The sequence below is a fragment of the Salmo trutta genome, chromosome 27 (genome assembly GCF_901001165.1).
Source record: "Salmo trutta chromosome 27, fSalTru1.1, whole genome shotgun sequence".
NCBI classification, from domain to species: Eukaryota; Metazoa; Chordata; class Actinopteri; order Salmoniformes; family Salmonidae; genus Salmo; species Salmo trutta.
This window is the reverse complement of record NC_042983.1, coordinates 7,462,304-7,490,132: the sequence shown is the minus strand read 5'-3', so window position 1 is coordinate 7,490,132 and position 27,829 is coordinate 7,462,304. Positions and strand designations below refer to the sequence as shown.

General features: G+C 44.4%; 1 protein-coding gene across 3 annotated transcripts; it reads right to left on the bottom strand.

The window, feature by feature from the left end:
• Positions 1–33: 33 nt before the first annotated feature.
• On the bottom strand, positions 34–26,132 carry LOC115164228 (rapamycin-insensitive companion of mTOR). 3 transcript variants are annotated; one of them, XM_029716492.1, is made up of 39 exons: positions 26,041–26,132; positions 25,868–25,915; positions 24,057–24,154; positions 21,484–21,548; positions 21,135–21,266; positions 20,245–20,308; positions 16,499–16,625; positions 16,233–16,402; positions 15,384–15,451; positions 15,211–15,278; positions 14,855–14,937; positions 14,648–14,735; positions 14,414–14,504; positions 14,097–14,163; positions 13,898–13,978; positions 13,590–13,690; positions 13,331–13,496; positions 13,124–13,225; positions 12,969–13,015; positions 12,735–12,870; positions 12,369–12,568; positions 11,992–12,118; positions 11,669–11,833; positions 11,443–11,519; positions 11,234–11,312; positions 10,598–10,707; positions 10,208–10,295; positions 10,033–10,125; positions 9,693–9,799; positions 9,358–9,587; positions 6,598–7,639; positions 6,046–6,213; positions 5,713–5,781; positions 4,170–4,429; positions 3,832–4,050; positions 3,584–3,733; positions 3,299–3,422; positions 1,983–2,121; positions 34–1,648 (listed from the first exon to the last, which is right to left on the bottom strand). In XM_029716492.1, exons 1-39 carry the CDS (start codon positions 26,087–26,089, stop codon positions 1,568–1,570), a joined length of 5,379 nt encoding a protein of 1,792 aa, XP_029572352.1. In that variant the 5' UTR covers positions 26,090–26,132; the 3' UTR covers positions 34–1,567. The 3 variants fall into 3 exon arrangements, with proteins under 3 accessions (XP_029572352.1, XP_029572353.1, XP_029572354.1); XM_029716493.1 differs by lacking the exon at positions 5,713–5,781; XM_029716494.1 differs by lacking the exons at positions 5,713–5,781; positions 6,046–6,213 and having other exon boundaries at positions 26,041–26,131.
• Between the last annotated feature and the right edge of the window lie 1,697 nt (positions 26,133–27,829).

The following is a 27,829-nucleotide window of genomic DNA, read 5'->3' as shown; positions in this document are numbered from 1 at the left end:
GGCTGTTATAGACAAAAACAGACTACCACTCAGTGTAGTTCAAGATTTTTTTTATTTTTATTTATTAACAATGTATCCCTTTAATAAGATTGTATGCTTCTTTAGGTCAGCAATGCCCCAAAACACACTGTACACATTATACAAGGGAAACCACGATTCAAGCAAAAAAAAAACACAAAAGAAAAATCTTTAAATTATAATACAGTCTCAAGGAAAAAAATATATAAATAACTGTTCTCATCTCAGTCACTCTGCTATGGTACAGATACAATAAATAGATCTGACATCACTCAGCAGACCTATAAATCACCCTAGGAGTCCACTTGTGTAGCAGCATAATAGCAAAACTAACCAATAGAAACAGAAACCTGTTCCCAAGGAAACCTTACAGCAATCCATAAATGATCGAGTCACCCTGTCCTCTCATCTCAGCCAATGATAGACAGCAATATCTGCATTGTGAAAACAACTTAGGGACCATTACTTTCCCCAGTTTGCAAACAAGTGATGGCAACCTATTATGATTTAAGACAATGAAACTATTAGAAGCATTTGGAAGAAATAAATTAACACTTTTCAGAAACAGTGACAATGATCTAATATTACAGTTTTGACATGCCGTTTGTACATGCAGTGAGAGCGAAGCGCGGAGGTAGGCTTTCTGACAACCTCTATAAAAAGAACCAACGAAAAGGTGAGAGAACCCGGCTGTTGCCACTGTCAGAGGCAGTGTCCTTCCAAACCCGGGTCAGAGATAGAGGAATACAGAAAGGGTGACAGACAGAACATAACTGCTGTGGCTTGCTATGTGTCCAGATGGGAAAAGAGTGTGATGGCTAAACATTTTTTTTTACAATACACTACTGATGTTTGATTGTCTGACAGTCTATAGACATAAATAGAAAAATGGTTGTTTAAACAAGAATGAGTCTTTTGATCATAAGCGGAGTTGGAAATAATAAACTTATGAGATCACAGCACAACCATCTCTAGCAGAAACAGACTGAGGGTATAACTATGAGGGAGGCTTCTAGAACCTTCTGTAGTGTTTCCATTATGAGGGAGAAGAGGATGAGTCCAGCACTGACTAGGATGGACTGAACATGCCCTTTTCATTTCATATCAGCATACACCAGAGCAAGATCACATTTTTCAAGACTTAGTCATATTTCATCCAGCTTGTGTTTAGGTTAAGTGTGATGTGTTAAGTAGTTGATGTGTCTCCTGTCATGTCAGTTGGTCAGGCTTGGACATCCGTCTGAAAACAGCATTTGGTAAAACTGCTCCCCCTGTTGGCCATAGGCAGGAACAAAACGTGTCAGGTTTCATTTGTTCAGACAGTCCATCTCCTCTTTCTCCAGCAACCGGAGGGAGACAACCCTTTCACACTCATTCTTTAACATCCATGATCCCTTCCTTCTCTCACCCATGCTCCCTCCATCTTGAACTTCAGCAAAACTTCTCCCCATCCCTCCCTTTTTTCACTATGTTGCTCTCTGTATCGCTATGTGAGGGTTGGAGGGAAAGCAGCGTCTCAACAGTCAGGGGAGGACAGAGACGAGGAAAGTCAGAACTTCGTGGGAGGGTCTATATCCACTCCGACGGGCTTTGGTGGCTTCGACAGGATAGCTTCTGCTTCCTCGTACATCTGAGGGGACAGGATGTGACATGCGCATGAGGTCAGAGGAGATGACTGTCATATTTCTGTTGTAACCACTAACGTAAATCGGAAGTGTAGGAGTTGAGGAGCGTCGATCTCCTCTCTCTGCCAATCAACCCATCACCCATACATCCTAACTACTAGAGAAGATCTGAAAGGACATAAGCAATACGGCAAAAACAAATCCACCAAACAAAGACGTGGAGCTATTACCAGAAACCCATCTTATTCTTCCAGATCTACATAAGTAACTAGAGATGGGGGCTAGGAGTGAATTTGGGACTGGGGAGAAATGGAAAGACCGTATAGATGAGGACCTTACCGGTATGAAGTGTACGTCCTGAAAGAGTTCCTGTATGAAGCGTCGAGAGGGCAGGCGGAACATACAGTGGGCCAGCAGGTGAGACACCTCAGAGTACAAACAGATATCATCAAACGCATAGGGAAACTTCTCTTTTATCCTGGAGAGACACAAAGCAGACACCATTAAAGCTCCAATGCAGCTATTTTTTTTTTTTGTATCTTAATATCAAAATCATTTCTGGGTAACAATTAAGTACCTTACAGTGAATGTTTCCAATTAAAATGGTCAAAAATAAACAAATTCCTTCATAGCAAAGGGCAATTTCTCAAGCAAGAATTCTGCTAGGGATATCGGAGTGGAAAATTGAATATTAGCTATGGATGCGGTAAAGAGGTCAATGGAACTCGACCAAAACAATGGTAATGCCATGAAAATATGTGGGGGAAAGATCCTGAATCTCCTCACTGCCCCTCAGCAAAATTAGCCTATATTTAGTGTGCCCGATGTGAAATGGCTAGCTAGTTAGCAGGGTGCGCGCTAATAGCGTTTCAATCGGTGAAGTCACTCGCTCTGCAAGGGCCGCGGCTTTTGTGGAACGATGGGTAACCATGCTTCGTGGGAGGCAGTTGTCTGTGTGCAGAGGGTCCCTGGTTTGAGCCCAGATAGGGGCGAGGAGAGGGACAGAAGCAATATACTGTTACATTAGGCTACTGTTTATATGTGCATTTCACACACTGTTTTTTAAAATAACCTTTATTTTTATTTATTTTTTAAATCAGTGTAATGCTTGTATGGATGTCAACCCCAATACATTTTCATGTCATCGTCACCAACCAACTGCATTACAGTTAAAAATGACTAACATTACTGATGTCTCTATGCTAGCTATGCTATCAGCTTACACGTACACGAGTTAGCATTTAGCAGTCACTTCTTCTAAACCTGAAAAGAGACTACTTCTAAATGTTATGCAGCGAAAACAGCCAAATATATCCAAATCGGACTTTATTAACCACATTGTGGGCCTTTTACAATGCATCAATCATGACGAATTTGACGAATATCCACTTAGTTAGATCAGATTTGTTGAATGTGGGCAAATCAGCATTCTTCTATCCCCCAGTCTGCGTTCCACTGACCTTTTCACCACATCTATTGGCAGAGGTTTCAAACTCTTTCTTATTGGTCTATTAACTAATTTACCGCATGATGATGTCACCATGGAAGGCTATTATCATAATTCTCACAATTTCACAGTATTACTCCAACCTTAGTGTGGAACTGTATGGAAAATCTGTGTTGGGGGAGGGGGTTTAATTGTGTGTGTGTCTTACGTCAGTAGTCCTGTCTCGTGGCCCTTGGTTCCTACAGAAGAGCTGAGGTTGATGACGAGGCGAAGCACCTCCTTCCTCAGCAGGACCCGACAGGCCGGGCCGTCTTCAGATATTGCCTTGCCACCTGACGGACATACACAACAGCCTATCAGAGCTCACTCACACAACCCGACCAAATCAGACATTTTGAGCGGAATTACAATGTTCAACAAAGGTGTACATATGCAGTCTGTGCGTGTGCTGCAGACAGCCTCCTGAGACTGCAGTGTGTGTGTGTGTGCATACCTAGCACTATGTCAGCAGGAGTAGGTGTGCTGCAGACGGATCCCTGTGACACAGCAGCGTCGCTGCAGCCGGAGACGCCAGAGAACTTGGACTGAGGCATCACCTCCAGACGATGGCTGGTCTGACTCGACCACTGAAAGTCTATGTAGTCTATGAAGAGAGATGGGGCAGGGGGGTAAGGCAACCATTACTCTGAGTGTGCATGTGTGTGCACTCAGAGTAGTCGGTGTGTGTGTGTGTTCTCTCACCAGTGCGTGTGTGTGCGTTGTTGATCTGAGGCTGTGTGGGGTAGCCCAGTACAGTAGCTCCTACGCAGTAGAGACAGTTGTCGTCAGTGTGTTCCTGTAGACCCGTCTCCTCTGGACCCAGGATATGGTTCTGGTTGTTCTCTCTGCTGGCCATCAGCTCTGAGATACTGAACTGCTGCTTCAGCAGTGGGATAGGAGGATAGGGACGACCACCGTCACCTACAGTACACAGGGCATAGAATGCGCAGTCACACCTACTGAAACTGGAAGTAAACCATCTCTATGATTCACGTTAAACTATCATCACCATCCACCCATCTCTCCCTCTCCTTCCTTACTGTCTGAGTCTCCAAAGTAGAACGGACACTTCTCGTCGGCGGGCGGGCTAGTCCTCTGTTGGAAGTAGGGCGTGTCTCGGATGTAGAACATGTCGTTGATGTCCATGGGCAGCGCCAGGCCCACGTAGTCGTCGTTACAACCGTAGGTGGCGCTGGACACCATGGAGCGCACCGACGAGCAACGCTGCAGAGTGATCTGGTTGATGGGGCTCAGCAGATCCTCCTTGTCCAGAGACGCAAAGCTCAACGCCTTCAGAAACCTGCCGGGCGGAGGGAGACGGGTGAGAGCGAGGGGTGACAAGTGGGCGAGGGGAGTGAGGGCAGACACAGTTAGACGTCGCTATAGGGCGAGAGAAGTAGAGAGAGAATGAAAAACTCTGACAAAGCAAGAGAGAAACACACAAAAACACACGGAAATGTGGGACTCCTAATCCACACCACAACTACACAGTGCCATCTATAAGACAGCAGGGTTCATCTGCTTGAATCTATAAAGGGAATCTAGCCTCCTAGTCTTATCAATATACTCCAAAACAGAACTGTGGGAAGGACAGTCAACACTAAGAAATGCCTATGAAAACTGTGTTGGGTAAGCAGAAACTGAGTAGTAGGGATGTGACAAATGGGAAAAAAATTCTTAACGTTTGAACTGCAATTCATTTTTTTCGATAAGAAAAATGAATACAATTCCACATGAATTCACAACGCTGCTGCCAGCAACGGTTTGGGTCTCACGGTGCGTCCCGTTCAGATGGTTAAGCATTGCACCTGTACTACCATTACTATACCTCAATTCCACCGAGCAAAGTTTCCATTTCCCTCTCATTTAACTTCTCAAAGTATTGCCATACAGGGCTTCGCTGCTGTCGCTTGCCGTCGCCATTTTTCCAACTGTTAACGACGATGACGTAACGTTGGAGCGTCAAACACCAAAATGACTGATTCCTCGACTCCTTGCACGTCGACTGCCAGTGTCAACTCCCATTTGTGTGTGTGTGACTCCGAAGATTCAGTATTTTTGGAACGGAGGACACTTGATTATATGCCGTACTTCCGAGAACACAAACACTTGCATCTTTCATAGCGAGAGAGAGGACAGAGTGTGGAGGTCAGCCACGAGTCAAACCGTGCACTAGGCCCATCTATCGGGCAATCAAAAACTATCTCGCAATGGAATGCTGTATCTCGCAATTTCTTGGCTTGCAATTTCAGTAAAGCAGGGTATATCATCAATGAATAGGCTAGGATATTGAGATGCGCAAGATGCAATACTTCTCTCTCACAGTATCTGCGCATGTGCACGGGTTCACAGAGTGGTAGCCAGGTCACCAAAACAGTGGAGAAGTTGAGCCTCGATCGTCGACGCCCTTAGTTGTGGAAATTGACCCACTATGTCTTTTACTTTCTGCATCTACTTTCTGTATCGTTTTTTTTTGGGGGGGGGGGGGTAGTGATTTTTATTAACATTAAGCATTTAAGGACACCAATTTCAACACAGGAGGGAAACTGCTCTACAAATGGGAGGCTAGGTTGGTCCACCCACCAAGGCATAGAGATGGACATCCTGCGGAGTGGCTGGACAGCTGGACAGCTGACCCTCTTAGCAGACAACCTGAGAGACCACCAGCGCATGCACACACACACACACACACACAGCGGTTACTGCTCTGAACCAGAAGAGAGAGACACCGTTGCTGCTAAAGATGACTAATAACCGGAGATACAACACACAAGCACACAGAGCAATTACCTCTAAACACACACACGCCACCGTTACAGCTAGAGACTACAGCTAACCCTCAGACAAGCTGACAGACCAGCACATCCAGGTATCTAAAGGGGGAAGGGGTGGACACTACTGGAGTGGTCCACCCACCGAGGGACGTAGGCTCTGGATGGCCTGCGGTGGGCATCAGAGGGGCGGGGGGCTGGACAGCTCACTCTCTTAGCAGACAACCTGAGATACTCCACCTCAGTCTGCCTCTCTCTGTCTACCGACCAAGACTGGGCTGTGGGGAAGAACCCTTCAGGAGCCCAAGCTGAGCTAGAAAGAACAGAGAGTTCAATGACCTCACAAACCAGCACACACACACACACACACACACACACACACACACACCCACAATAAAAAACAAATTGATTAAAAGGAGAGTGGAGAATGATTAGACAGAGCAGTAGAACACTGATATGACCAGTCACATAGAGACAGACACAAGGACCTATGACTGAGAAAAGCATGAGCAATGGCAGCCAGCAGCCATGACGGGCAGTGAAAACCCACCAGGAGAAGTTGTCCTTACTTGTGTGAGTTCAATGTGCGAGTGTGAATATAGGTGTGCATTTGTACGTGCATATTGCATTTCCCATATATGTGTGCGTTTGTGTGAAGCGTTCAGATACCTTATGTGTAGCGTGCGACGTAACTTACCTGCGCGGCGTCAGCCTCGAGTCCAGACTACCGGTCTTCATAGTGATAGTGTCAGTAAAGAGCACGTCTTTAGCGGGCGACGCTAACGACTCACTATGAGACAGAGACGGGTGGATCCTCTGCTGCTGCAGCCTCTTCAGAGTAGCATAGCCTAGTGCATCCCGCGGGCTGGTGTACATGAAACTGCAGTCTGCAAGGCTCTTAATGGCCGCCACCGAGGGAGACTTGAGGCTCTGGGCTCTGCGGGGGAGGGTGTGTGAGGAGCCAGGGGGGACCAGGGAGACAGAGTTAGACTTGGAGAGAGGCAGGTGGTTGGTGTGGGCCTGGGTTGGGGCAAGGGTGTACAGCGTTTTGACCGTCTTAGCCGAGACCACTGTGTTGAGGCTGACACAGTCCGACGAGTCTGGCTCGGGATGCTCAGGGTTTCCCACAGTCTCGCGGGAGGGGCTGGAGCTCATGGAGCTGATGCCGCTTGTGGTGGTGTCTGTGTTGAAGCTCTGACTGCGGCTTTTAAACTGAGTCCCTCCCCCATCTCCCGCTAGACGTTCCCGGCTACTCTGCTCCCTGGACGGGGGCTCTCCAGGACCCCCCAGCCCAGACCCCCCTCCACCAGCCCGGGATAGCCTCCCATCTCCCAGCTGCTCCACAGACCCCCCCACAGAGCCCCTGATCCCCACAAAGGAGGTTTCCAGGCTGACTGTGGGACTCTTGGGCATGCCTCTCCCATTGAACACAGACGTAAACACATCGCCTTGCGACGAGGAGTAGATGGAGGGCTCCGTTACCGTCCTGTTCCTCCTCAGCCCTCCCAGTTTGGGCTCGGTGGGGGTGCGGCTGCCCCCCATTGACTTGGGGTCGCTGGTGGAGCGCAACTTCTTGCTGGGGAGCGACAGGGAGTTGAGGAAGCGGTTGCGTACAAAACGGGTGGAGGCCAGGATGGTGAAGGGGCTGCGGTCCTTCATGGGTTTGGAACGCAGGTAGAGGGAGGCGTCGTCTGATTGGTCCAACATCTCAGACTTGTCATCATCCAGGATGTACATGTCTAAATCCACACACGTGACAAACATTACACAACATACAGTACCAGTCAAAAGTTGACACACCTACTCATTCAAGGGGTTTTCTATTTGTACTTTATTCTACGTTGTAGAATCGTAGAAGACATCAAACTATGAAATAGCACATGTGGAATCATGTAGAAACCAAACAATTGTTAAAGATTCTTCAAAGTTGCCACACTTTGCACACTCTTGGCGTTCTCTCAACCAGCTTCACCTGGAATGCTTTTCCAACAGTCTAGAAGGAGTTCCTATATGCTGAGCACTTGTTGGCTGCGTTTCCTTCACTCTGCAGTCCAACTCATCTCAAACCATCTCAATTGGGTTGAGGTCAGGTGATTGTGGAGGCCAGGTCATCTGATGCTGCATTCCATCACTCTCCTTCTTGGTCAAATAGCCCTTACACAGCCTGGAGGTGTGTTTGGGGTCATTGTGATAGTGGGACTATGCGCAAACCAGCAAACCAGATGGGATGGCGTATAGCTGCACAATGCTGTGGTAGCCATACTGGTTAAGTGTGCCTTAAATTCAAAATACATCACTGACAGTGTCACCAGCAAAGCACCCCCACACCACCTCCTCCATGCTTCACAGTGGGAACCACACATGCGGAGATCATCCATTCACCTACTCTGCGTCTCACAAAGACAGTTTTTTGGAACCAAAAATCTCAAATTTGGACTCAGACCAAAGGACAGATATCCACCGATCTAATGTCCATTTCTCATGTTTCTTGTCCCAAGTAAGTCTCTATTTTATTATCATTGTCCTTTAGTAGAGGTTTCTCTGCAACAATTCGACCATGAAGGCCTGATTCACACAGTCTCCTCTGAACAGTTGATGTTGAGATGTGTCTGTTACTTGAACTCTGTGAAGCAGTTATTTGGGCTGCAATTTCTGAGGCTGGTAACTCTAATGAACTTATCCTCTGCAGCAGAGGTAACTCTGGGTCTTCCTTTCCTGTGGCGGTCCTCATGAGAGCCAGTTTCATCATAGCGATTGATGGTTTTTGCGACTGCACTTGAAGACACTTTCAAAGTTCTTGACATTTTCCGCGTTGACTGACCTTCATGTCTTAAAGTAATGGACTGTCGTTTCTCTTTGCTTATTTGAGCTGTTCTTGCCATAATATGGACATGGACTTTTACCAAATAGGGCTGTCTTCTGTATACCCACCCTACCTTCTCACAACACAACTGATTGGCTAAAATGCATTAAGGAAAGAAATTCTACAATTTAACTTAACGCACACCTGTTAATTGAAATGCATTCCAGGTGACCACCTCAAAGCTGGTTGAGAGAATGGCAAGAGGGTGCAAAGCTGTCATCAAGGCAAAGTGTGGCTATTTGAAGAATCTCAAATATATTTTGATTTGTTTAACACTTCTTTAGTTACTACATGATTCCATATGTGTTATTTCATAGTGTTTGTGTCTTCACTATAATCTTCAATGTAGAAAATAGTAAAAATAAAGAAAAGCCAATGAATGAGTAGATGTGTCCAAACTTTTGACTGGTACTGTACATGACAGAAAATACACAAAACAACAATTATTCCCTGCTTAAGAACACCTACAGAAGCTACATATATCCATAATATACAAATCGAATGAAAAAAATAATTGTAAAGAAAGTGCTACTGAGGATGTGTTTAACAGAAACTGTCCTTGTTGCCTGGTGAAGAGTTTCATGGTTAACTCACTGGGTTGGGACTCGCTCTCGCTATTGTGCCGGGAGCTGGTGGACTCGGAGTTGAGACTGAGCGTGCTCGGTACGGAGGAAAGTTTAGAGGTCATCGGTTTGTCCACCTCGTCTGGGGTGACGGGCCACAGTGTCTGGCGACTGTGTCTGACTGTGTCCCAGCCATACTGTTTCAACACTTCACAGCCCTGCCGCGTCTTGGAGATCACGCCAACGACGTACACGCACGTTCTGGAGGGAGAGAAAACAGACATGAGACTGTTGGCGAGACATCAGGTTCATCTCTGTGTGCGCGCGCGTGTGTGTGTGTGTGTGTGTGTGTGTGTGTCCCCTTACCCCCGTACGGACAGGACCTCACAGTGTTGTGCCAAGGCCAGGATGTCAGGGATGACGTTCTCCTCCTGAAGCAGGTTCAGACCCCAGTTTGATGACCCAATGTTACCCTGGAAACAGACATACATTCAGTATCATTAACACAACAGACCCTGGGAACCACAGTCGGAACCAATGTCAGAGCACTGGAGGACGCAGACTGTCTATAGCGTCTACCCAAGAGAAAATAAAGACCATTATGAACCAATGGTGTGGTTTTTTTCTTTTCTTTACTGTAACTGACAACACGTGTACTTATCATACAACGTTGTGAATTATGTGCCGAGTGGTTAGGGGGACTGACCAGAGCCCAGAGGGCTGCCTTCAGCTGTTTGATGCCCTCCCAGGTGTCCAGCATCGGGGAGCGAACCGTGTAGCTGAGGTCAGGGACCACGCTCTGGAGAGCGTGAGACAGTCGGTAAGATACCAAAACCCATAGATTCTTCACATTAAGAAAGCCCTTTGTAAAGCAGAGTTACCTGAGTCTCTAGTAGGTGGCAGCCTGTCTTATCATGGACTAGCTGACCATACAAGTGCACAGGAAGATAAACATTTGGTCTCTGTAACCTAGAGACAAAACACACAAAGACAATGTAGTCATGTTCAACAAATGAGAAAATAAATACAGTTGGCTCAAGATCACAGCCGATGGTTTTTTTTGGTGGTGGAGAGCAACAAGGTATGCAGGCTTTACAGTTGTTTTAGCCCAGCACAGTTTCCACTTATCTAAATAAGAGTATGACGCGCCAAATCAGGCAAGTTAGTGCTGGGCCAGGACAAAGGCCTGCACACGGTGCCTGCAACCCTCCAGGACCAGTGACCACTGGATCATGGCTAACTGTCCAGCTTAGTAAGGTAAGAAGTCTCACCTTTGGTTGCTGCGTCTGACGTAGTTGTCTCCGTCCACAGGTTTCCGGTATGTAGTTAACGCTTCATTCAACTGCTCCTCAATCAGATCTACATACTTCAGGTTGTACTCCTGTTCACCACACGGGGGGGGGGGGGGGGGTACAGAAAACAAATCATTAGCGGATTACATTTGTACTGATAGAGAGTTATAAAAACAATCAATACAGTTAAAAGGTGCACTACGCAGAAATCGCTCTGCCATTTCCTGGTTGCAAGTATAGTGTAGAGAATCATTATACCATCTAAACCGCTGTCAAATATATATTTTCCATAACCAACAATATTGTATTTTCAACTGGTGTACAAAATCGAAAGTAAAAGATGCAAAACCTAAAAACTTAAAGGAAAGCATAGAAATAGCACACATTGAACAGATCTAGCGCTTCTAAGACTTGTTCTATAACACATTTCTATGTCAATTTGATCGGGTCACCCAAGAAGTTATATTGCAGCTTTAAATGTCATTTGATTTAGAAATCTGTCTTTATGTTCTTTTTTTTTTTTTACTATCTGTGAATGATTGTTTTGTACTGTGTGGACCAATGGAAGAGTAGCGGTTGCAGCTAATGGGGAAATGAATGAACGAGCAGGCTTACCTTTTGCCATCTGTCCAATTGTTTGCTGACGTAACCCCTCTCATTGAGGTAGGAGAAGCCCTTAGGAATAGACAGAAACCTGCACAAAGGACACTGGTTTTTAGAGATGGAACACAACCTCTCAGCACACCTGTGTGTCTGTGTATTAATTTGTGTGTGTGTGTGTGTGTGTGTGTGTGTGTGTGTGTGTGTGTGTGTGTCAGGCTGACCTGAGGAGCAGCAGAAGGCCCTTGTCTCCCAGGTGGGTCAGAGCTGGTTTGAGTTGGATCAGAGCATGGAGGTTAGCCTGGGGGGACACAATAAAACATCATGGAGCTGTTAGAGACAACATAATATAACATTCACTCCATACCCCTCGTTCTTCCATTCCCCAGCCCTCTGCCCATCGTCAGCCCTCTCCAACATATTCAGCACTTTCCCCAGCCCCTCTCCCACCTTGTCCTCGCAGGCCTCGTCCAGTATGTCCAGGGCTTCCATGGAGACTGCCTTGCTGTGGTCGTGCAGCTGGGTGACCAGCAGCTCCATGCCCCAGTTACTGAAGAACTCCACCCCTGCCCTCAGCAACACACGCAGGTGCTTGGTGGCATACAGCCTGCACGTCTGTGTATTGACACAGAGGGTGGAAAAGGGGTTGTTCGGGGTCAGTATTGTTTCAGCAACAACTTAACCATCATCACCCACATTGAAGCCCGTGCATCCATTCATTCATTCATTCATTCATTCATCCATTCATCCATCCCTCCTGTGTAAGGCCTTACATCAGTGGCAGCAGTGAGGATCTTGGAGAGGATGACTCTGGCCAGTCCATCTGTGCTGTAGTCCAGAGTAGACACAGCCAGCTTCAACACAGCGTCCTGATTCTTCACAGAGCACAGGTTCAGCAGACTGAGGAGGAGAACACGCATGGAATCAGGCAGTTGTCTGAGCTGTCTGACAACTGGAACTCTATTCCCCACAACCTAGACATTCAGTAGGAACCCAGTCCAAACAATGGATTTTTGACACTCAATAGCCTACTGCCTTTGACTCATCTGGCCAATAAAAATGGAGCTGCTGTTATTTCAACCAATCAGTGTTTTCCTCCTGTTCAAGTTCACGCTGACAATTTTTAAAAAGGGCAATAGTCCAGACTGACCTCTGAAAGAGGCCGCACTTCTCCAGCAGTTTAACCCCGTGTGGGTGGGCCGAGAGGGTCCCCAGGAACAGGAAGTAGTGCTGGCTGAGGGTGGTGAGCAGCCCGTTGCTCTGGAGACAGCGGTCTGGCTTCAGACCAGAGGACAAGGACAGCCAGGCCACCATGTCCTTCACCAGCTCCTCCAGGTACGCCTGGCCATCCTGGGAGGGGGGGGGGGGACAAAAACCATGAGGGAAAAAAGGCTATTGGTTTGGGGCTAAGTCAATTTCAAAGCTACCCTTCTTTAAAAAAGGTGACACCAAAAGAAAAATGTGTCCCGCATAGAAGTTTCCTCTGCACCTTTATTTTTCTGCTCTATTTCCTCACCTCATCAGACTCTATGAGGAACTCGATGAACTGGCATCCCACCACAGTGAGCTGTCTGGCTTTAGGATGGTCCAGCTCCAGCCCTGCATACAGCTTACTGCTGGGCTTATAGAAGTACAGCAGTCTCCGTACAAACCTGGACCACACACACGCACAGTTATAAAGGGGGGCACCTTACCACAGTCAAGCTCAGTATTTCACTAGTTGTAGTAGTGAATGGAAGGTGGGCCTTACTTATGCATCTGTTCATCTTTGTTGTTCCTGAGGTTAACGTTAGGCCACTGGGAGAGGAAAACCAAAACATATGAAATATGGCAATAGCAAATCAACCAACTGAAACACCCTCCCAGTCAGTCTTCTACATGTTTTATAGTATTGCTATGACTGACCTTGAGGATGGTTGCGATGAGGAGCCAGTTCCAGTCAAGGTTCTGTTTGTGGTTAAGGATCTGACTGTCTCTCAGGTTCAACATCAGGGCTTCCTCCGTGTCCTACAACACACACACAGTTTGCGTCACTGAATGTTGCTAAGGAAGGCTTTGGGGCTGGAGGTGAACAATTAACCTAGATGGCAAAGATGCCTGTGTGAGGTGTACCTTAATAGCATAGATGTCTCTGTGTACGCGTGTGTGTGTCTCTCTCCGGTGGTGTGCAGACACAGACTTGCGGACAATGTGGTCCAGATACAGACTATGGGGCTTGGGTCCTTGTTTCTTCTTGTCATGGAAACGCTTCAAGTGGTTGACTGCTGCACTCGCCCGTCTAAAAATACAGAAAAGGTGCCCAAAAAATAAAAAAAAATCAGAGCAGTGAAAAAGTGAGCGATTGCGTGCATGTGTGTGTGTGTACACTCACAGGCGTTTCTCCTTGGGGATGTCAAAAGAGGCAGCCATGTTGATAAGGGTGGGTAGACAGTGCAGGTGGTGACTGTGGGAGTGAGGGAGGATGGTGTTGGCCTAGCGATAAAAAGAGAGCGAGAGAGAGAAAAAGTGAAAGTGAAGCAAACACAAAACAAACCATTTATGCACAGCTGAATGAAGGCAACTACCAAGTACATACGTGTCCTCAAATAGAGCCACATCAATAGCAGAGCAGCACGCTCCTCAGAAGGAGCTACAGTAGCTATATACGGTATATCAGAGAGCCATGTCCCTGTGTGTTACCATGTGTAGCAGTTCTCCCAGTAGGATGGTGGCTCTCACTGATATCTGGTCCTCACTGCTGGTCACAACTTCTACCAGACCCTACAGGGTGGAGAGAACGAAAAGGAGAAAAAGAAAGAACGAGCGAGACATAATAAAATAATATCCATAACCCACAACAACAAATAAATCTCATGTTTGGGCGTTCCTGTCTCCTTACCTCTAGCAGGCAACTGGAGATGAAGGCAGCCAGTACCAAAGCCAGGTAGTTATCCATCAGGTCAGGCCTGAAAAACACAGCAGGACAAACAAGCAGACATTATAGCCACAGGAGAGATGGTGGTTGGGTCTGAGAGGCACCCATATTCACACTTTTTGTCAAGTGTGTAATAAAGGTGTATAACTTGCTATTCTATATGTTCTATATTGTAAATTCCTGTGGGTAGAATACATTTCCTACCTGGGAGCATAAAGCGATATTGATTAATTTATAAAAATAAAAAAAACTGATGTATTATCTGTGGTGTCATGCGTTACCTGGACCTCGCTCGATGAGGCAGGAGGACTTTAGCCTCCGCAGCCACAAAGCCATCAGACAGTCTCCAGCTGTCCTGGCACCTACTGGGGTCTACAGGGGAACACAGAACACGCATCGACAAAATAAACAATTTAAACCTGGTAGTTTTTGTATGCATGTTTGATAAATGTATAAAACTAGGGCATTGAGGGGGGGGGGGGGTTAAAGAAATTAGAAACGCTAATATCACTCACCCACGCTGAGAAGTGCTTCCGTAAAGTCCTGGGTTACAATGGGGAGAGGTATCCTAAATATCTCATACAATACCTCCATCAAACCTTTCTGCAGGGGGCAAGGAGAAAGGTCAGAGACACAAACAATTAGTGGTTCTCGAAGAACAGATCGAGAAGGCATACTTTTCATTATATTTATTTAAACAAATCTCATATTTCAGTACCCACCCTCACTTCCACATTTGGTATAGACAGCAGACCAATAAGGGATTGGATCCCAGAGTTCCCGGCCCTACAGAGGTTAATGATCCCTGGATCGCAACGGAGACAGAGTCTACCATTAACACATTCATGACTTGGCAGCAAAAGTGAAGACAGAGCACAAACAATGCGATACTAGCGTAAAAAGGGAATCTACTCAGCATTCTCTTCAGAGGGGTATTTGAGCGTTGACCCATTTAAAGCTGTTGGCATTAAACAAATACTAACGGTACGTTTCAAGTCATGACCCACAATGCAAAGAGAACCAGCCGAGCCAAACTGGATGGAAAGCTGAAGAGAATGACAGAGAGAAAGAGACTCACCAGACCAGGAGCGGAAGGCAGCTACTATAGCCATCCTGCTGGACAGGAAACGAGCATCGCGGTCCTCCCTGGTTACACACACAACAGGATCACAATCTACACGACATAGGGACACAACACACTAAACAGAACAGCGGAAAAGAGCCTCTGTTTACAACACACACACCACTTACTTGAGCTGGATCTCTGACGTGTCTGCATTGTGACGGTAGTGGAAGTCTGTGAAAGGTGCTAGGATTTGCTGAAAGAGCAGAACACAGGTTCATACACAGAACAACAAAACATTTCTCTATGTATTCATTATCAGCAAGGCTAAATAATTTCCCAATATCATGAGTGGATTTTTCTTCTCCTATTGCTGAGATTCCACTTAAATGGGACAAAACATTCAAGCATAGCAGCAATAGGCCAGATGTTTATTGAACGTTCACAAAATTTTTCCTGGTTGGACATTCCAAGTCATAGGGACACATTTCTCCAAACAGAGCACATACATTATCTGTATTCATCCATATGATCACATAATCCATATTATAATATTTGCATTCTTCTTCCATAAGCTTGTTAAGACTGAGTGGTTACTGGAGTGGCCATGCTGCAGGTATGAAGGAAGGGGGGGTATCAGTTTACACACAGACAGGATGTGTTGGAGAGAGGCTTTAGAGGGCTGATGTAACTGATCACTGTAATCTCCCTGGGAAAGAGAAAAACAACCCAAGGGTGAATCCTCACTGGCATGGCTAGTGGCTGTGTCTAAATAGTCTACACCGACCTCCTCTCCTAGTCTGTTCCTCAGCCTGCACTCTGCACTCATGGGAAAGAACGGTACCGGTGAAAGCCAATTCCCAAGAGGTTTCCCATGAAAATGAGTAACAACACACCATATCGCTTTTACCTATCCTGGAGACGAGGAAAGAAAGTCACCGCCGACTGACAAAGTGTGATGTGTGACTGGGAGTGTGTGAACCTCTAGTTTGATGCCTGTATGTGCATACTGGCACGTGCATGGCGGCTGTGCGTACCTCCAGCTCCACATCATTGCGTACATATTGCCTGGTGTGTGGATGGTTGAGCAGGTGGAGGATGGTGGTGATCAGAGCCTCATTGATGCGGCTCAGCTGACAGTCGATCACACTCTTTAATATGGTGCTGAGACCCCCCCTATTGGCCACTACCTCTGGGTTCTTCAACGCTGCAGAGTGTGGTTGACATAAAGACACAGTGTTATTACACAGTAACTATGTGTGTAGCTTCAGGATGGTTCTCTCAGTGCCGACGCTCCACACACCAAGTTCACAGACGATGGCAATGGCAGCGCGCACCATGCGGTCCCTCTCCTGCAGCCCGTCTGTTCCCACAGCGATCAGAGAGTTGGTGACAGAACTGGGGAACAGCAGAGCGTTCACTGTGATCATCTAGAGACAACGAGAGAGAGAGAGAGAGAGGGAGAGAGAGAGGGAGAAAGAGATTGAGAGCAAAGGTTACAGCACTAATTTTGCACTTCAGTTTATTTTAGAAGCAACATTACAGCAAATAGGTCACACAGCATGAGTGCCACTTTCAGAAGGTGGTGGGTCTAATCTGTGTGTGAGTAGAGCAAGTCTTTAAAGTCTAGGCCCTTCCTCCCAGACACTTTCTCCGGATTAATCTAATCAAGCTAAGCCACATTAACTGGCAAGGACACAGACCACCAGCTGGAAGAGGCAAGCTGGCTAACCAACCTGGGCTAAGTAGGCTACTGTCGATGTAGCTTAGTATATAGGTAGCTTCCAAAATAAAGGAAACACTTGAGTAAATTAGGAATACAAAGTATATTGAAAGAAGGTGCTTCCACAGAGTTGTGGTTTCTGAGTTAAGCAATTAGCATCCTATCATGCTTAGGGTCATGTATAAAAATGCCCAGTTGCCCATTATTTTGGCTACCATGGCTAGAAGAGGAGAACTCAGTGACTTTGAAAGTGGGGTCTCAAAGGAGCATAGGAGGTTTAAAGGGTGTGTGTATGTGTCAGTCACCAGAGCTCGACCCAATTTAGTGATGAGCATTTTAAATGATTTCACTATTCAAATAATACCATGATATTTTCTCAGATATAGGAATGGGCACAGTTAATCGAATATTCAAAACTCTGAACGGACATTAGTATTCATTTTCTTTAGAAATTAAAAATAGGCCTATTTTAACAATGAAAGGCTTTGTCTAAAATTCCTCTATGTGACACTGCTGTCAATCAAAAGCGGCGCTACAGTCAGAGGCTCCATGAGTAGAAAGTGAAGTGGGAGATTTCTAAACGATGCAAAATGGAATTAAACTTACGGTATTAAGTTGGCTAAATGAGAAGGAGTAGGCTAAAATGGTCAACCAACAGGTAGGCTGTTGTTTAATATGAATGGAGTTGTAGACAAGTACTGGGAACGTGGAAAAATAGCCCTAATTAGCCTTACTACGTTATCTAGCTAGCTGATTAACCTAGCTGGCTACTGTAGCTAGCTAGCTTCTTTACAACGATTTGACGTGGTCATGACAGGCACTACCAGATGGTATGGTAGATAACTTATGGAGCCTCTGACTGTAAAGCCGCTTTGACTGACAGACAATAAGGCGTGGTCAGAGAGACAGAATGTATTTTTTGGGGGTGCACTCAAAACTCGTGTTATAAAAAGTCCCATAGGGCGGCGCACAATTGGCCCAGTGTCTTCCTGGTTAGGGTTTGGCCGGGGTAGGCCGTCCTTGTAAATAAGAATTTGTTCTTAACTGACTTGCCGAGATAAATACAAAAAACATGTATATTCTTGTAGGCTATGTAGCAATGTAACAGATCATTTTATTTTAGACAAAGCCTTTAAAATAAAATAGCCTCTTTTTTCCTCTCTCAAAAAAATCAATACTCTGCCAAGTAATCAAATACTAACGTCCGTTCAGATATTCGAATAACAGTGCCCATCCCTAAACCAAATGAACACTTATGGGACATTCTAGAGTGGCGCCTGAGACAGCGTTTTCCACCACCATCAACAAACACCAAATAATGGAATTTCTCATGGAAGAATGGCGTCGCATCACTCCAATAGTCGCAGGCACTTGTAGAATCTATGCCAAGGCGCATTGAAGCTGCTCTTCTGGCTTGTGGTGGCCCAAGGCACTGTTAAGAAACTTTATGTTGGGGTTTCCTTTATTTTGGCAGTTACCTGTACCTTCTTCAGGTTTCTCTCTGATATCCAAGATTAATCCATTGACAACACTAAGACCATGTTCAGTATTTAGGCCTACATAGTATTCATTGTATATAGTGAGAGTTACTTGTTAATTGTAATAGTTGTATGTGTTAGCATTTACAGTAAACTGCAGAGAATGCAGAAAAAAAAAAATACTCCAGACATGTGCAAACTGTCCACACACTCACACCAATGCAGATCATCCAATAACAGCCTATGCTGGTACTATGCTCCAATTCTGTGCTGCCAGTGAATTTACGAAAATCAAGTAGACTATAACTAGTACACTCAAATAGCATAGTCAGCTAAAATGTAAACGTAATGAGTAATTACTATGCCAGACCTTCCAACCCTGTCCAACTTTTTAGAGTACCAGACGTGCAGGGCAAATTGGAGATTCGCTTGTCACCTCTCAAACAGGGCCAATCACTAGGGCCAACTCACAAGTATTGGCTTTTTAGACACGGTTCCTAATCAACACTAAAAGCAAAATCATTTTGAAAAAAATAACAAAAACAAATGATTGCATCGACACAGAACGCAAACTGGCTACACAAAGCTTAACTAGGCTACCGCAATGGGAATCTGAACGCTGTTCGCTAGAAGAGTCCGGTGTTTCAGTCGATGTAAAGGTGCCTTTCGTATTTCCTTGCAGCGCATACATCATTTCAGATTTTCGAAATTGATAAAATCTCAAATCTAGTGCAAATGCATTTTAGAAGCATTGCCTCTATAGCTAATAATCGACACTCCATTCTTCATCGCGCAGTCTTCTAAACTCCCGACTCCATTTAATGCCAATGTGTTTATATTTATTTTTGATTATACTTATACGTGGATCATAGTTACAGTCTATCAGGTTGCGTGATCCTCTTAAGGTTGCGTGATCCTCTTAAGGTTACGTGGGAAATACAACTAATGGGACGCAGAATTAAATGTGTATCACACTCGCACAAATGCCACCAGTTATTTTTCGTATTTGCATTTCATTCATTTATTTCACTAGCAAATGCGAGTGAACTGCTGGCACTTTAGAGCCCACTGAAAGTCAATATTATGTTCGCTAACGTTAGCTTGAAATAATTAGTGTTTACCTTTCCACAACACACGGAGTCGAAAAGCGATTTGTCCATGTGTTTACGTACAGCCGCAAACTCAGCATCACAACAAACAGGAGGGGCAAACACGGGATAGCCGTCTCGAATAATGATGTATTAATCTCCATGTCCGTTGACACAAACTCCGTACATGTCTGTGTGTTGCAGCTCGAGAATCGGGATGTTATATTTACTCAGTGGATGTATTTTTTATTAACATGTAAAAAATAAAATAAATTATACAAATCAGGCCCCATTCATTTCTGCTGTACTTTTAACTCGGATCTAGTATCTGCATACATGGACAGAGAATTGCGTAGTTGGTATGCAAAATGCGTGCATGTTGGCAGGTCTGCTATGCCTATGCAATAATTTAAATTATAAACTGTGTGGTTCAAGCCCTGAATGCTGATTGGCTGACAGCCATGGTATATCAGACCATATACCACGGGTATGACAAAATATTTATTTTTACTGTTCTAATTATGTTGGTAACCAGTTTATAATAGCAATAAGACACCTCTGGGGTTTGTGATATATGGCCAATATACCACGGCTAAGGGCAGTGTCCAGGCACTCCACCTTGCGTCGTTCCCAAGAACATCCCTTAGCCATGGTATATTTGCCATATACCACACCTCCTCGGGCCTTATTGCTTAATCATACACATGATATTACAGAAAAAAAATATGAAGTTAGTGCAATATGAAGAAAGCAGACTTACCTTTCTGACCAGTCGGAGGGCCTGAGTCCTCTCCCCCTCATTGCTCTGCTGGATGTCAATGCACCTGATCAAAGCACACAGGGGGTATGACATCACAGCCACGGTTCATATCACACCAGGTTATAAATCATCATGCTATCACTATGGAATAATAGTCCCCATGATTCTATGGTACCTCTGATGTAGTAACAACTTTGCAAGCAACAGACTACCACAGTAGTATACTCGAGTGCAACAACTTTTAACACCCTTATTTTTGTGAACTACATTGTTGTAAAATATGTTAAACATATGTAACATACAGGTAACTGTCAAAATAAAGGAAATACTTGAGTAAATGAGGGATACTAAGTATATGGAAAGCAGGTGCTTCTACACAGGTGTGAATCCTGAGTTAATTAAGCAATTAAAACATCCCATCATGCTTAGGGTCATATATAAAAATGCCCAGTTGCCCATTATTTTGGCTACCATGGCTAGAAGAGATCTCAGTGACTTAAAAAGAGGGGTCTCAAAGGAGCATACAGGGTTTAAAGGTTGTGTGTGTATTTGTCTCAGTCACCAGATCTCAATCCAATTCAGCACTTTTGGGAGATTTTTTGAGCAGCGCCTAAGACAGCGTTGTCCACTACCATCAACAACAAAACTCCAAATTATGGAATCTCTCATGGAAGAACATGTCGCATCCCGCCAATATAGTTTCAGACACTTGTAGAATCTATGCCAAGGCACATTGAAGCTGTTCTGTCTCATGCTAGCCCAAAGCCCTACTAAGACACTTTATGTTGGTGTTTCCTTTATTTTGGCAGTTACCTGCATGCTAAATTGTACAAGATGAATCCAGTGTGTCCCTGTGCAGGTGTGGTGACGCGACAGAGTATCTCTCTCACCTGGCAATCAAGTAGTCCACCTGCAATCTGAGGACCTTTTGTAGCACGTTGCTGTCTCTGATGAGGTACCTCAGAACCCTCAGGCCTGCAGCACGCACCTCCTTGGCCTCATTCAGCAGGGCTAACCGCAGGCTGGGGAGGGACACAAAACACAGCTTAGATTGACACTAAATGGCAACGTACACTTACGAACACAGAATGGACACTCGCATAGCTTGGCCACAAAAATTGGTTACAATGACCTGTCACTAATTTGGATATGTTCCACAAACAATGGAAGTGTTTGGATAAAAGCGTCTGCTAAGTGGCATTTAAAGTGTTCTAGGTTACACTATATGGGACTACTTACCAGATGATGATTTCTTCATATGTAAACCCAAACTTCTCCTCGCAGTGGCCAATGCTGATTAGCAGCTGAAACAAAGAAAGGACTAAACTTACAATCAGTTGACAGAGGATGCATTGAATCCTTTGGCTGTCCATAACAATACAGACCCAAGACATTTTGATATATAGCGAACATATGAATTGAGACAGAGACCCATATATTTGGGGTATGTACATTACATTGACAGTCATAAGGATTTTTTCCCTGATATTTAGCATGGCAACATTACAACAAGGACATGTTTATTACTTGTTCATAGCTTGTATGGCCATGGCATCTTTTGCACAGTGCGACAAACTGACAAAAGCTTCAATTCATAGTGTTTTAATGCTTTAAATCAATGCGCTTAAACAGTTTGCAGTAGGGTTGGAAAAAAACACCGTTCACACTCCGTAAACCCCAGTGCAGGGTGGGAGCGGAGTGAGAGGGATAGGGAGTAGGTCAGTGTGTGAGTGAGTTTGGAATCAGCAGTGATGTCAGAGCCCAGGCAGGCAGGAGGGGGTGGAAAGGGGGGCACTGAACATGCTACAGGGGGATTAGGTCACCTCTCGCTGTCCCGGAATCCTTAAAAGGAGCTGCAGGCCTCAACACCACACTCACTCAGTCCAGTGGTAAACCGAGAGTCATGTGTATACACACAGCTCAGACCAACTGTATCTGGTAGCTGCCGTCACCTCACTAATCTTACATAGGACAATAACACTTACACTAACCTATCAGGACAGGCCGTGCTAAGTTATAGTGGGGATGTCACCATACAATTTGACTAAACATCTTCCACCAAACACCTGATTGGCGTTAACCTCGCCGCAACTATCAGTATAATATCCTTGACATGGTGTGGCACCTGGAGGGAAACTAAACCTGCAGATCTACTTGCTACAACCTTGGAAAACAGAGACCACATGCAACATCTCCAGTTTCAAAAGAACAACAATACCAACAATCTCTGGTTTCAAAGTCAGAGTGCTGTTGACGCACATGAGGCCCCATGGCCAGAGCTCCTATTACCATCACTGTCAGCATCACAATGACAAACTCAGCTAGGCCTGACTGCAGAAGCTGAGGTGCAGCGGGCCAAGGAGAGGTCAACAGCTACACATAGAAGAATATGTTCAGCAGACGCATTTCAATACTCTGAAGTTGCTTCCTAAATGAAAGCTAAATTAACCTAAATGAAGGTTGCATGTCATGTGATTTTGATCAGCCCTAGGTGGATATCAGCAGCCTAAAGTAGTTTCATCTCCTCTCCTTCATCAGCACTGATTTGAAAAGCTAGGTGAAAGCAAGTGTATATCTGCCAGTAATTAACTGTCACCTGACCAGTTGTATCACATTGGTCAGGATGATGAAGCCACTAGGTGAAGATGGGTCAAATGTCACTTTCACCTAACTAACAGCTTGAATGCACAATGCAGCACCAGACACCTAAACCAAAAAAAACTGACTACTAAAGGCACCTGTTCTTTCCATGACAGACTGACCAGGTGAATCCAGGTGAAAGCTATGATCCCTTAGTGATGTCACTTGTTAAAACCACTTCAAATCAGTGTAGATGAACGGGAGGAGACAGGTTAAAGAAGGATTATTAAGCCTTGAGACAGTTGAGAAATGGATTGTGTACCATTCAGAGGGTGAATAGGCAAGACAAAAGATTTAAGTGCCTTTGAACAGGGTATGGTAGTATGTGCCAGGCGCACTGTCAAAAACCCAGCAGTGTTACAGTTTTTCACGCTCAAGTTTCCTGTGTGTATCAAGAATGACCACCCAAAGGACATCCAGCCAACTTGCCAGAACTGTGGAAGGCATTGGAGTCAACATGGGCCAGCATCCCTGTGGAACGCTTTCAACACCTTGTAGAGTCCATGCCCCGATGAATTGAGGCTGTTCTGAGGGCAAAAGGGGGTAGCGCAACTCAATATTAGGAAGGTGTCCTTAATGTTTTGTACACTCAGTGTATGTGTGTCATTAATAGGCCATACGATTAACAATATTCCATCTCCAGTCCATATTGACCAACACTGGATCTCTATGACCAGTTTCAGCAGACCAAACGCTTCCTCTGATTATCCACATTAATCGTGATCTTACTAGTCCCATTTGTGCTTTTCATTAGTTTGATCTTATGTTAAAGGGATACTTTCGGATTTTGTCAATGAGGCCCTTTATCTACTTCCCCAGAGTCAGATGAAATCATGGATACTATTGTCTTTAGCTAGCGCAATTGCTAACTAGTGTTAGTGCAATGATTGGACCTCGTCATTGCGCTAACGCTAGTTAGCAATTGCTCTACCTATATTAAAACACTTCAGTTTTTTCCGATAACGAGTATCATCCGATTCGAATGTCAATTTACAGACACGATTACGGCCATGTCGGCACTTATAAGCTGTGACATTTTATTTTAGCTTTGACCCTAAACTATTACAGACAGTCCAACAATGTTACATTGGGGCACAATAAAGCAAAGCTAAACCATGCACTTCAATAATGAGGGCAACTGCCATTATCATCATTACATAAATCAGTAATACCTTTATGAAATTGTTCAGGTGGCCCAGTTTCCGCATGTTGGTGACGCCATGTGGCTTGGCAACATTTTGAAGAATTTCACGCAAGTTGTCAGAGGGTTCTGTAAAAAAGAAGGGAGTTGAAATACTAACAAAACATCAAATCTTTTTGATATTCCAGTAATACTGAACCAATGCACCTATATCGGTATCTAACATGAACTCGTTTTAGCTGGTCACACCAATGCACTGTGAACAGTAAACACACCCTGGACATCTAAATAGAAGGCATGTTTAGGCAGGGTCAAAAGTAGGAAGTTCCTTCTGTTTTTCATCTCATTCACCTCAACCATTGGTAGCTAAAAGATACATGCACATAAACACATCTAGCTACAGTATCTCATATAATTCCATTCCATCTGTGTCAGGCTGGGGCTGTTAATGATAATGTACCAGAGGAAAAGGGTGCTCAGGCAGCCACTCAACTAAGCTGCTTTGGATCCCAAACTGCAACCTATTCTATGGCACAGTGAAAATGTGATGCAATTTGACTTCCCGCAGGTATATCCATGCCGCCCCCCCCCCCCCCCCCGAATTCAGAGGGGTTGGGTTAAATGCAGAAGACACATTTTGGTTGAAAACATTCAGTTGTTCAACTGACGAGGCACCCCCTTCCATCTCATACATGAAATACTGTGAGGGTAGAACTGGTGTTAGTGAAGATACATAGTGCAATGTTTGAAGGCAGTTGTTTACAATTAACGTTACATGCTCTATCCTTATTTAAAACATGATTGATGAACTCCTATTAATCTGTTTACAATCTGTCACAGGAGTGGAAGCGGCATCGGGAACAATTGGAGGGCATGGTTGTAGGATGCAAGTGATTGCATAGGGACATTACTGAGTCAGGGGCTTCCATCACACGAAAAGTGAAACGCTGGCAGGGCAGGAGTTGACACACGGTGCTGGAAAAGCCATCAGAGTGTATTGGCTAGTAAATACTCATACTCAATGTCTATCTAACCATGAACTAGAGTTGTCAAAATGTGACGCCCACCGCCGGTTTCAGCTGGACGTTAGCTAGCAACTGAGTTGTGAACGACCTTCAAACAAACCTAGCGGCTGTATGATTGGCCGTGTTAACGTTAGCTAGCTACAATAATTTAATAGCTTGCTAGCTTACAATCCTAGGAATGTAGCTAGCCAAATAACTAGCCACACGCCCAAATAATTAGCCAGCCAACTCAACCCAGTCGTAACAAATACATTGTATAGCAAAGCGAGCTAATACTAGTCACTAATCAAAACAACACACAGGAGCATTATCTTGCCTATGAGAGCTAGGGCGTATTCATTACGGAAACCGTTTAAGAACCAAACAGAGCAAAACGAGCGTTTATTTGGCATATTCATATAACGTTTAGGTCCCTCCCCGTTTCGCTCCGTTTAAGAAACGTTTTGCAACAAAATCGGCGTAATAAATACGCCCTGGGGTTTAATTAGTCCAAACAGTTGTGTTTTGCAACTAAAACGAGATTTTGTATTGGACAAAATCAGTTAGTTCCCTCCCGGTTTCGTTCAGTTTTCACCCGTTTAAGAACGTTTTTTAACATAATGGGCGTAAAACATACACCCTTGCTGACGTTACGCCTCTTTGGTGTTCCTTAAGATTCTGCAAGCTGGTTGTCAAAGTAGTCAACAACCAATAAACCGTAGAAGGTATTTTGAGCCATTTTCCATCCCCATCATCACCATATATTGCTGCAAACATTAGCATCCATTTGTACAATAATCGCTTTCACTTCGTGTGAATACTTTCTGCTTAACGTTACCTCTGGTCAGATCGAGCGGTACGTTCTCTTCCCCACTGTCATTCCGACCTGTCAAAAATAGACAACGGGGACATTGTAAGGCAACACACTTGGGTCGTCAGAAACTAGAGTAAATAGTCATTTACAATTTCAAGTTTATAAAGCTTATGTCGGGGTGAGTATTTCAAGCTTACCTCGCATCCGAAGACTTCGGATCGGACGGCCGCGGATGCTGACCGCCATGTTTCCAGGAACATACACAACACCGGAAACTTCGTGAAATCTCGCGAGATAATTGGGATTGGTTTATCGCGCATTGACTAGTACGAATGGTCTTAGCGAGAGGCAATACTGAGGACACTCCTGACTTGTAAAACGACTAACCTTAACCAAACCTTTAACCCTGACCGTAACCTAATTTTAACCAATTCTGAAATTAAATATCGGGTTGCAGGTCAGGAGTGTCCTTATATAGCCTTTTCCGGTCTGAGAGCATATTTTAATATTAAGACACCAACTAAAATACACAGCAAATGTTTCACATGCTGAGAGAGAAATTGTTCTTAAACACATTCATTTACATTGCAACCCATTCATTCAAATCTAATAAACACAACAACAATAGTAGTCAAGGCACATGTATCTGTAATTCTTTCAACACAATCAAATTACACATTTGAAGTACATTGTTTTTTCACCAGAAATAAACACATAGTACCAGTTCTACACCTGTTGTATTCGGCACGTGACTAACAAAATTTGATTTGAAGAAGCTGTCATTTTCTTTTTTTAAATGTAACCTTTACTTAACTAGGCAAATCAGTTAAGAACAAATTATTATTTACAATGATGGCCTACCCAGGCCAAACCCAGACGACGCTGGGCCAATTGTGCACCGCCCAATCACAAACAGATGTGATACAGCCTGGATTCAAACCAGGGACTGTAGTGACGCACCTTGCACTGAGACGCAGTGCCTTAGACCGCTGCGCCACTCAGGAGCACCAATGACGATGTTTGAAATGATACATTGTATTCCAAACACATACAATAAAAAAGGCCTATCATTGTCATGATTCTATAGGTAGGCCAATTTTCACTGCAAACAACATATTGAAAGCAGTCCGTACAGCTGGCAATGCAAATGTTTCAACAAATGTTTGTCCAGTTAGTGTAAAATATTTTCTAGAATGGTTAAGAGGCATACCTTCTCCAATGTCATCATAAATATCTCCACCATCCCTGATGAAGTAAAATCATATATCAAAACATTAGTTGTGTATAATTTGTGTGCGTGTGTGTCCGCATGTATGTGTAAATGTTTTTTGAGTGAGCCCATGCATGCATGTGTGTTTCTACAAACAGAAATAACTCTTGATCTCACTGTCCAACATTGACCATGGACACATAACCAAGTGGAAAAGAGGGCTAAATATTGCAATTAATCAAACTTCAAGGTTCATTCATATTGATTGTGAATAATTCATCCACAGCAATCACAACTGATGCCAACTTACACTTCCCGTCTCTGTTCCTGACGATCAGTTTGCCGTCTGTTGCCTTCACAATGACATCGATCACCTCTCCTGGCTTTAACTGCAAGTATTTGTTCCCCCATTTCTTACTGGCCAATGTAGGAGCTATAGTAACATCATATAACACCTGGATCTCCCCTTCAAACTGACAGTGGAAAATGTCAACAGTGTTACTACAAATCACGTACAATATCAATCTGATCACGTAAAAAATATAAATTGTTTATCAACATTTAAGAATGTTATCTGGGTGTAACTACATTGTTTTTTTAAATATATTTTTTCTGTATTTTCACTTTAATCAGATATGGATAGTATGAAACAAGAAGGGAGACAGTTATGTGCCAGCCTCAACTACATTACGTTACTATGTTTTCTCCAGTCAAAATCATAAATCTTTGAATTTCTTCCGGTTTCCTTTTCCTCTTTCTCAAACTTATTTTTCTTC

What these genes read in the sequence shown, in the direction of transcription:
- LOC115164228 (XM_029716492.1), bottom strand. Translation starts at nt 26,089, where the DNA reads ATGGCGGTCAGCATCCGCGGCCGTCCGATCCGAAGTCTTCGGATGCGA. An exon ending in GCCACCTACTAGAGACTCAG is followed by an intron (nt 10,126 to 10,207) that starts GTAACTCTGCTT and finishes CACGCTCTCCAG; the next exon opens with AGCGTGGTCCCTGACCTCAG. An exon ending in CACGAGACAGGACTACTGAC is followed by an intron (nt 2,122 to 3,298) that starts GTAAGACACACA and finishes GTGTCTCTCCAG; the next exon opens with GATAAAAGAGAAGTTTCCCT.